Below are 10,732 nucleotides of genomic sequence, written 5' to 3'. Positions count from 1 at the left end.
ATATATATATATATAGAGAGAGAGAGAGAGAGAGAGAGAGAGAGAGAGAGAGAGAGAGATGGGTCTTGCCATGTTGCCCAGGCTAATCTTGAACTCCTGGCCTCATGGGATCCTCCAACCTTGGGCTCCCAAAGTACTGGGATTATAGGGATGAGCCACCATGCCTGGCCCTGATTTTATTTCTTGAGGTCAAGTTTAAATACAGTGAAATGCAAAAATCCTATTTGTATCATTCAGTTAATTTTGGCAAGCCCATCCAATTATGTAAGTCAAATCCTTTTTAAGATACAGATCATTACCATTATCCAGAAAGTTCTCCCATACTACTTCTCAGACAGTCCCAACCCACACCTCCAAAGGCAAGTCCTGTTCTGATTTTCTTCCGTAAATAGTTATGCTTTTTCTATAACTTCATATAAATGGAATCATATTGTACATATGTGTGTCTGTGTGTGTGTGTGTGTGTGTGACACTTCTTTTGCTTGGAATAACATTTTTGAGATCGGTATTGTTGCCTGTTTCAGTAGTTCTCTCTTTTTAATACTTTGTAGTATAACTTAATATAATGTCATATTATTGCTTTATGCCGTACTATATGGTCAATTCTCTTAAATGTTGTTAGTGTTCCTGAGAAGATTGGATGCTCTCTTTTCATTGGTTTTACGTTTCTCTGTCTTTTCAATCAACCTAGTTAATATGCTATTTGTTTCTTCTTTATTCATTTAAAAATCTATTGTTTCATATTTACACTGTCATTCTTCATATTTTAAAGTTCTTTTTAAATTTAAATATAACAAAATTGATTTTTTGTGGCATATAACTTCATGGGTTTTGACAGATGCATATAGTTGGGTTTCCACACCAAAGTCAAGATGCACAACAATTCCATCAACTCCCCAGAAACCCTCATGTTGCCCCATTATTAACCCTTCCATCTTCCTCCTGTCAGTGGAAATCGCTGATTTTTCATCCCCTCAGTCTTGCCCTTTCCTGAATGCCATACAAATTTTGTTTCATTTAGCAAAATGCATTAAGATTCACCTATGTTGTTGGCATGTATTAATAATCGTTCTTTTTTATTGCTGTATGAATGTATCATAGTTTGTTTCTATATTCACTGGTTGAAAGACATTTGGGTATTTTCTATATTTTGGCAATTAGGAACGAAACTGCTATAAACATTTGAGTACAGGTTTTTGTGTGAACATAAGTTTTAATTTCATTTGGCCAAATACCTAGGATTGGGATTGTTGTATTTCATGTTCATGTAATTTTAACTTTATATGATATGGAACGTTTTAAACTGTGGACTGTGTCTTTTACACTCTGTTCAGGGTATCAGTTCCATCTTGAATGAGACTTGGTAGTTTTTGTCTTTCACAAAATGTGTCCATTTCATCTGTTGAATTTACAGGCCTACAGTTGTGTTTCTTAGCTTCGCAGATCACCTTTTTAATAGACATGCAATCAGTGATACAGACACGTCTCTCCTTAGTGTTTGAAATATGCGTCTTCTTTCTGATCACTATGGTTAGAGGTTTATCGATTTTATAATCTCTAAGAACCAAATTTTTTGATTCTTTGATTTTTCTCTGTTAACTTTCCATTTTCTATTTAGTTGACTTGTCTGATCTTTATTATTTTCTTTCTTCTGCTTACTTTGGGTTTAGTACTTTGAGTTTAACATAATACATACAAAATTTAATTTCTCTCTGGAAGTAAATTGACAGATTTTGAAACGTCCAGATTCCTGGGGAATGTGTGTATGTGGTAATCGGGAGAAAACGGAAGACAGAGCTTCAGAGATAATGAAATTGTGGTAATTTTAATTAGAAGAAGAATGGAGGATTTTCTTTTGGTTATTGATCTTTCTGCCTGTTCATCTAACTTTCTTTCAAACTCTAAATGAAGTGTGTCTGTAAATTATTAAAGGTGGAATCCCCACGACAAGCATTTGGATGTTTATCATACACAGAGCCATCTGTGTGAAATATGTGGCATCTTTTAAGTTGGGCAAAATACTATCTGGAAGAATCAAATTTCATTCTTATCTCTACTGTTAGCAGTTACTTAGCCTGAAGGATGATAAAATGTTTACTTGAATTCAAAATATGAAGTCCGCAAGTCTTCCCAAATGAGTAACCTCTACCTGAGCTCAGGTATATGGTGTTTCTGGAGTAGTTTTCATTGGGTATGCTGTGGTATATTGGAGTAAATAATTTCTGTGATGTGTGGAGCGGAATTTGTATTCATGTTTTAGATTGTCTTCCAAAGCCTGAATTAGAATTAAAGAACTACGTTGCTCCACTGTTTGAGCACTCTATTTAAATATTAAAGCAGGTTTGTTTTCCTCTGTAAATAGAAGTAATATTATTTCTGAGAGATGAAATTGGCTTATCTGTTTTAGGTTCTATTTTTAAATGGTTATTTCTTTTGTGGTCTTCAAGAAGAGATATAGGCAGTATTAGAATTGGAGAATTGAAGGGGTATGATATTTATAGCACGATAAGAAAATTATTTTGTTTACTTTTCTAATCACTTAAAATTACATTTTATTTTTTAGATCCTGTTTGACCAAACTCAGAGATCAATTAAGGCACAGCTTCAGAACTTTGTTAAAGAGTAAGTCAATTGCAGTGAAGAGGAAAGAAAATTAACTAGTTAATGATCAATCTGAGAATTGGTATCTTTTGGAAGAAGTTATATACCATGAATTATTGAAAATATTGGTGTTTTTATTTGCTTCGTGAAATGTATGCTGCATTTCTTCCTGAATTATTCTATAAGTAGATCAGACTTGATGTCTTTCAGTGAATCACTTATTCCACAAATACGTGTTCTGGAGGATACTTAGCTAGGATACGTAGCTGTAGGTTTAAAAAATATTTTTAAGTAAATAATCTAATTGTTCTTTCACCATCAAAGAAAACCCCAAAAGTGGATGAAATACTATTAGCTATTGTAGTTGAAACCATGTTTTCCATTATTTCAGTGTTTCAGTGTGGTATTTTCTTTGAAGAGAAGATAATGGAATATATAAGAATGAGCCATGAAAGTACATGATTTTTGGACCCTGGCATGGTGGCTCACGCCTGTAATCCCAGCACCTTGGGAGGCCAAGACGGGAGGATCACCTGAGGTCGGGAGGCGAGACCAGTCTGGCCAACATGGAGAAACCCCATCTCTACTAAAAATACAAAATTAGCTGGGCGTGGTAGCGCATGCCTGTAATCCCAGCTATTCGGGAGACTGAGGCAGGAGAATCGCATGAACCCGGGAGGTGGAGGTTGCAGTGAGCTGAGATCGCGCCATTGCATTTCCGCCTGGGTGACAAGAGTGAAACTCTGTCTCAGAAAACAAACAAACAAACAAACAAAAACAGTACATGATTTTTGTTACTTACGAGTGTTTTGTGTCACATTCATCACTTTTTTTTTTTTTTTTTTGAGGCGGAGTCTTGCTCTGTCGCCCGGACTGGAGTGCAGTGGCCGGATCTCAGCTCACTGCAAGCTCCGCCTCCCGGGTTTACGCCATTCTCCGGCCTCAGCCTCCGGAGTAGCTGGGACTACAGGCGCCCGCCACCTCGCCCGGCTAGTTTTTTGTATTTTTAGTAGAGACGGGGTTTCACTGTGTTAGCCAGGATGGTCTCCATCTCCTGACCTCGTGATCCGCCCGTCTCGGCCTCCCAAAGTGCTGGGATTACAGGCTTGAGCCACCGCGCCCGGCCACATTCATCACATTTTCTTTGTGAAATAAAATAGAACTGGAAATTTTAAAACTCAGAAATTTCCAAATTAGGAAAGTTTTTCTTTTTCACATTAATAATACAGTTGTTTCTCTTTTGATTCCTGGCTGGGAATATATAAAATTACAGATAAATTTTATTATAATAGAGCTGTATGATGGTGTTAGATCTCATTAAGATAGTACATTGTTTTTAATAGGTTAGCATTTGTTGTTCTGGAGGTTATGTATCACAGTTTCTTTTCTTTTTTTCTTTTTTAAATATAGAGACAGGGTCTGACTCTGTTACTCAGGCTGGAGTACAGTGGCTTGATCATAACTCACTGTAACCTCGAATTCCTGGGCTGAAGTGATCCTCCTGCCTCAGCCTCCTGAGTAGTTAGGACTATAGGCGTGGACCACTTCTGGCTAATTTATCTTTTATTTTTTATATTTGTAGAGGCAGATCTCACTATGTTGCTGAGGCTTAGTCTCAAACTCCTGGCCTCAAAGCAGTTTTCTTGCCGTAACCTCCCAAAGCACTGGGCCTACAGGCATGAGCCAGTGCACCCAACCAGTTTCTTTATAAATTACTTTGTGATAGATTAATACTTAGAATGTCTTCATAGAATGCACACATACAGTTTATGGCTTCTTTCAAGGAGCTGAACATCTTTCTTACATATACTTTATTATGATTTTTATAAAATCATTTGTCTTCAAATTATTTTACCTAGCTCCCTAGTAGAAAGATAAAAGTAAAGGGATGTTATGTGAGTAAGGTCATTAATGAACCAAGTGTTTCAGATTTTCATACTATTGAAAGGGAGACTGTTATTCTTTGCTGATGTGACAGTTCTTTCAGAAATTGATGTGTTCCAGCCTGGGCCATAATGTGAGGCCACAGAAATAAAAAATAAAAATTAGCCTTGTGTGGTGACATGTGCCTATAATCCCAGCTGCTTGAAAGCCTTGAGGTGTGAGGATCGCTTGAGCCCAGGACTTTAAGGCTGTAGTGAGCTATGATCATGCCACAGCATGAGAAATGAATGTTGTTTCTTAGAGTGTGGTCTGTAGACCACCCGTAGTAGTAAAATCACGGGTGTGTCTTAAAAACAAACTCCTCAGATTTCTAGGATTTTTCCTGAAGGCTAAAGAATTATAATCTCTTGGAAAGAGCTCTGGAAATTGCATTTTTAATAAGTGCCCTATAGTGATTCTTATGTATACTACCGTTTACAAATCATTTAGTTAAATAATGGTACATATCCCTGAATTTGTCTTTAGAAAAACAATTAACTTTTCCTTTATGTTTCTGTAATGTTAACTTGATAATTTATTGTCACCTCAAGTTATATAGATTTAAATAATGAAATTTTAGCTGACTTCATCAGGTTTTATACCAAATTGAGAAACCGTACATATTTTAGTTTGAAGAGTGAATGTGTTTCAATGTGAGGTGAAACAAAAAATGGAGGAACATAGGAATTCAATTCTAAATGTTATTTTGCTAAAGTTTTTTGTTTGTTTGTTTTTTGTTTGTTTTTTTTTTTTGAGACGGAGTCTTGCTCTGTTGCCAGGCTGGAGTGCAGGGGCGTGATCTCAGCTCACTGCAACCTCCACCTCCCATGTTCAAGTGATTGTCCTGCCTCAGCCTCCTGAGTAACTGGGACTACAGGCATGTACCACCACGCCCAGCTAATTTTTTTGTATTTTTAGTAGAGACAGGGTTTTACCATGTTGGCCAGGATGGTCTCGATTTCTTGACCTCGTGATCCACCCACCTCAGCCTCCCAAAGTGCTGGGATTACAGGTGTGAGCCACTGCGCCCGGCCTGCTAAAGTTTTTTAATGAAGCAAGTTATAAAAGTTTCACTAAGTTTTTCTTTTTTTAGAGATCTTAGAAAATTCAAAGATGCCAAGAAGCAATTCGAAAAAGTCAGTGAAGAAAAAGAAAACGCATTAGTAAAAAATGCCCAAGTACAAAGAAACAAACAACATGAAGTTGAAGAAGCCACCAACATTCTGACAGCAACAAGAAAATGTTTTCGACATATAGCCCTCGATTATGTGCTTCAGGTATGTAGTTTCTTACTGTGTAGGTTTTCAGACAGTGCTTACTAAACAGATTGTTACTTTTGAGTGATTGCCCTAAGAAGAGTTAATAAATACTTCTACTTTGAGCTTAAAGTTAAAACATAATCTTTTGTGGAAAATTTCCATCTGTATAGCTATTAGTGTATCTGTGTGTGTATTGATATATATTCTTTGGTTCTGAGTTCTGCCTCTTTTCTCTTAACTTTATGTTCCCCATTTAAAAATGTTAAAAATCATTTTTTAGTTGCTATATTTTGTTCTCTGGAGTTGTTATATCAATTTAATTATCTTTTATACCATTTTATTATTTCAGTAAAGTTAGGGGTACAAGTGGGTTTTTGGTCACATGATGAATTGCATAGTGGTGAAGCGTGGGCTTTTTTTCTATCTGTCACTCCAGTAGTATACATTGTACCCAATAGGAAATTTTTCATCCCTCACCTCCCTCCCAACCTTCCCCCCTTTCTGAGTCTCCAGTGTGCATTATACCACTCTGTGTGCCCCTGAAAACCTGTAACTTAGCTCCTACTTATAGGTGACAACACACGGCATTTGTTTTTCCGTTCCTGCGTTACTTCCTTTAGGGTAAGGGCCCCTAGTTCCTTCTAAGTCGCTGTAAAAAAACATTTATGGTGTTCAAGTTTTTACTGGCAATAGGGAAAATATAATTTTCAGTAATTGTGAGTGATAATAACATCTTTACACTTCTTATTTCTTTAGATTAGATTCTTAGAGGTGCTAAGGTTCACCATATTGCCAAATGAAAAATCTTTCTAGAAGTAGTGTTACCATATTTTTGCATTAGGTGCTGCTTTTAAAAACTAGAAATCTGTATTTGGTAAATTGCTTGGTGATCTTCCAGTCTAATTTATAATTGAAACTAGCTTGAATGTGATAGGTCTCCAAAAGTATTTGAGACATGGGAAAAATGAAGGCATATTATATTGCTTGTTTCTATATATCATGGAATTTAAAGCCAAAAAACCTTGAACGCTTAGGGAATTACCTTATATAAATCTTCTTTTACAAAACAGTAGTGGTTGTCTTCAGAGATTGTTTACTTCACAATGATCGCAGAGTATTTCTTAAGAAAAAATACCAAATAGAAATGAGTAATTAAAAATTACTTAGGTAACTTTGCAAAACAATAGAAAATTAACTTTAAGTTTTTTTCCATTAAGTTCCTGTTCAGTAAATGGGAAGTTAAAGTTTTAAAATTAATTGACTGTACTTTTGGAGGAAAGGTTGCTAGACTGGAGTAGGCTATTTCCTGGGTCCCGTACCTACCTCACATTATACCATTTTCTGCTGTAGTGTGAGTAGTCACCCTACCTAACCCACTAAAATGGCTCATGCAGAGGTTTTATTTGCTAGACATATTTCAGTTTTTAACCAGCTTGGCTATTCTGTTTTACTCCTTCTTGAAACATTCTTTTATCTTGATTTATCTGAAACTGCTTTTGGGTCTTCCTCCCAACTTCTGTTTCTTTTCCAGTTCCGTCTTGGGCTTCACTCCTTTGTCTGCCTTTGCACTTTCCTTTCTAGTGTTCCATCTTTGGTTTTATCCTTTTCTTTTCTGTCAGTCTCATCATGCCCCTTGCTTGAATCACTACCTGTTATAAGTAGATGATCAAATGTTTTTTCATAGAGGTACTTCGTTCTCGTGTTCAGAACTGAACTCTCTCATCTTCCAAAATGGCTTCTCTTTCCCTTTTGCCCTTACCTAATTGAATGGTGTCACTTTTTTACTCTCATAGAAGTTTGAAATGAGAGAATTATGTCGGATATTCTCCTCATTCTAAGCCAGTATATGTAGTTGCCAAAATGTCTTGAAAATTCCTCCTATGTACCTCTTAAATAGGTTCTTTCTTCACCTTTGCTGCAGCCCTAACCAAGCCTTACTGTATCTTGTCTGGAGTATTAAGGTATTCTCATGAAATTGGTCTGCCTTGCATTGCTTTTACTTGCCCTGTCACTAATTCATTCTGTTTTATGATCAGGGTTACTCAGACTCCAGGCCAAAAGGAATAATTTTTGCCCCTGCCTTCTCTGTGTGCCGGTATTTTTGTACACATTGCAGTTAGACTACTTATACATTATTTTAAATATTTATTTATATGTTTTTTCTATTTCTAGATTGTATCCCTAGCCTCTAGTCCAGTGGTTAGAAAATAGATATGTAGTAAATGGTTTTTGAGAGAGCGAATGGCTTAATGTTACAAATTTTATGGTGGGAGGATTAGCTACAATTTTCATTATTTTTAAACTTATGTATTATTTTCTTGGGTATCCATATGTAAGTTAGGAATTCTCACACTGGCTCCTCATGCCCCCCCCCCCCCCCCCAACAAATACCTATTAGTTTGTTTGATTTTCTGATGGGAACTATTTTATCCTTTTATGGCCTTTATTTCATTTATGTCTACTTTAGAGAATAGTAAGTAATAAATATCCAAATGTATAAAGTTTGTCTTAACTATTCTAAATATTTGAGTTTACTTTTTTCCTCTAGTAATTTAAATGCTATATAATTATATAATATAAAAATCTATTTTATATAGCATTTTATTATATATAACATTTAAATTTAAAAATTTTATATAGCACTTAATTTTTTTTTCAAATAGAAAAAAAGAGGCTGGGCGCGGTGGCTCAAGCCTGTAATCCCAGCACTTTGGGAGGCCGAGACGGGCGGATCACGAGGTCAGGAGATCGAGACCATCCTGGCTAACACGGTGAAACCCCGTCTCTAAAAATACAAAAAACTAGCTGGGCGAGGTGGCGGGCGCCTGTAGTCCCAGCTACTCGGGAGGCTGAGGCAGGAGAATGGCGTAAACCCGGGAGGCGGAGCTTGCAGTGAGCTGAGATCCGGCCACTGCACTCCAGCCCGGGCGACAGAGCAAGACTCCGTCTCAAAAAAAAAAAAAAAAAAAGGAAGAAGAAAAAAGGGCATATAAAACAGGCATTTTAACATTATTCAGCATTTGAGTAGTAGGCTATTTGCAGCTTCTGCTTTACTTAGAGCATTTGAAAGTAAATATTGTAGTTCTCTAAACTGAATAGGCTTTGAAATACATGTAGAAGAAACTAGGCTTTTGTTTTTGTTTTTTTGAGAAAGAGTCTTGCTCTGTTGCCTAGGCTGGAGTGCAGTGGTGCAATCCCAGCTCACTGCAACCTCTGCCTCCAGGGTTTAAGTGATTCTCCTGTCTCAGCCTCCCGAGTAGCTGGGATTACAAGTGCCCACCACCACGCCTGGCTAAGTTTTGTATTTTTAGTACAGACAGGGTTTCACCATGTTGGCCAGGCTGGACTCGAACTCCTGATCTCAAGCAGTCTGCCCACCTCAGCTTCCCAAAGTGCAAGGATTACAGGCATGAGCCACTGCACCTAGCCAGAAACTAGTCTTATAGTTAAGTTACTTAGATTTTTCTTGTTGTGTGTTTTTTTTTTATTTAATGCTTTAAAATTATTTGATAAAATACAGAATTCAGTCGGAAGGACATACTAAAAAGATATTTTATAATCTTTTGACAGTATTGGCAAAGAGTGAATGATTCTTTTCTTAAACATTTCATTAAGCTGATAGATAATAACAGACAAAAATAAAATGTTTGTTGTGAATTTCTAGAGTTGGGAGAGATCCCCTAAAAGGCAAATCTTTTAATTTATTGATCTTTCAGTAAATTTAGTCTAATTAAAACATTTACTTAAAATCTGGCCGGGTGCAGGGGCTGATTCCTGTAATCCCAGCGCTTTGCGGGGCCAAGGCGGGAGGATTGCTTGAAGCAAGGAGTTTGAGACCAGACTGTGCAACACAGTGAGAACCTATCTCTACAAAAAGTAAAAAAAATTAGCCAGGTCTGGTGGTGTGCACCTGTAGTCCCAGCTACTCGGGAAGCTGAGATGGGAGAATTGCTGGGGGCTAAGGCAGGAGGATTGCGTGCCCAGGAGTTCAAGGCTGCAGTGAGATCTGATCGTGCCACTGCACTCCGGCCAGAGTGGGCAACAGAGTGAGACCCTGTCTCTAAAAACAAAACCTGTTAATTTATTTAAGAAGTATTTATTGAGTGCTTAGTGTGTGCCACTACAGCTGGGAATAAGGCAAGGACCCTGGTCTCACTAGAATTTACACTGGGTTAGGGAGAAGACACAAATCAGAAAATATAAGGTAGTTATAAATGTTCTGAGTAAAATAAATTGGGTTGGTGTACTAGACAGTGCATAAGAAGCTACCTTAGACCTTTGTGAGGAGACGGTATGTAAGTTGAGACCTGATTGGTATGAGATAGCCTGCTACCCATCTAGGCAGAACATCATAACATGTAGACAGAACAGCCAGTACAAAGGCATTGAGGTGGGAGTGGTCCCAGGTTGTGGTTGGAGTACAGAAAGGGGGAAAGTAATAGAAAACTAGGTTGAAGAGGTAAGGTAGGTAGGGGCTACATCACAGTGGGCCTTGCCAGCCATGGTAGGAAGTTGGAGGGTGTTAAGGTAGAGGTAACATGATCTTATTTATTTATTTTTAAGGTGGGCCCGGCGTTGTGGCTCATGCCTGTAGTTCTAGCACTTTGGGAGGCCAAGGTGGGTGGATCACCTGAGGTCAGGAGTTAAGACCAGCCCGAGCAACATGGACAAACCGTGTCTCCACTAAATACAAAAAATTAGCCGAGCGTGGTGGCACATGCTGGTAATTCCAGCTACCCCGGAGGCTGAGGCAGAAGAATTGCTTGAACCCAGAAGGCAGAGGTTACAGTGAGCTGAGATCGCACCATTGCACTCCAGTCTGGGCAATAAGAGCAAAACTCTGTCTCCAAAAAAAAAAGCTGACTGGTTGCTGTGTTTATAATGGATTGTAGGGAGTCGAGGATGGAAGCAGAGCTGACTGGTTGCTGTGTGTGTAATGGATTGTAGGG

The 10,732-nt window shown here is 37.8% G+C and overlaps 1 protein-coding gene across 1 annotated transcript in view; it reads left to right on the top strand.

Moving 5' to 3' along the window:
* ACAP2 (ArfGAP with coiled-coil, ankyrin repeat and PH domains 2) overlaps positions 1-10,732 on the top strand; it is a 169,736-nt gene that overhangs the window by 96,412 nt on the left and 62,592 nt on the right. The window contains exons 5-6 of the mRNA XM_026455656.2: positions 2,564-2,622; positions 5,618-5,801. Coding sequence (XP_026311441.1) covers positions 2,564-2,622; positions 5,618-5,801 — 243 coding nt within the window. The remainder of the gene's footprint in view (positions 1-2,563; positions 2,623-5,617; positions 5,802-10,732) is intronic.

This window comes from Piliocolobus tephrosceles, chromosome 2 (assembly GCF_002776525.5).
Source record: "Piliocolobus tephrosceles isolate RC106 chromosome 2, ASM277652v3, whole genome shotgun sequence".
NCBI lineage: Eukaryota > Metazoa > Chordata > Mammalia > Primates > Cercopithecidae > Piliocolobus > Piliocolobus tephrosceles.
Note: the sequence above shows the minus strand (reverse complement) of the source record. Positions and strands in the feature narration are given on the sequence as shown.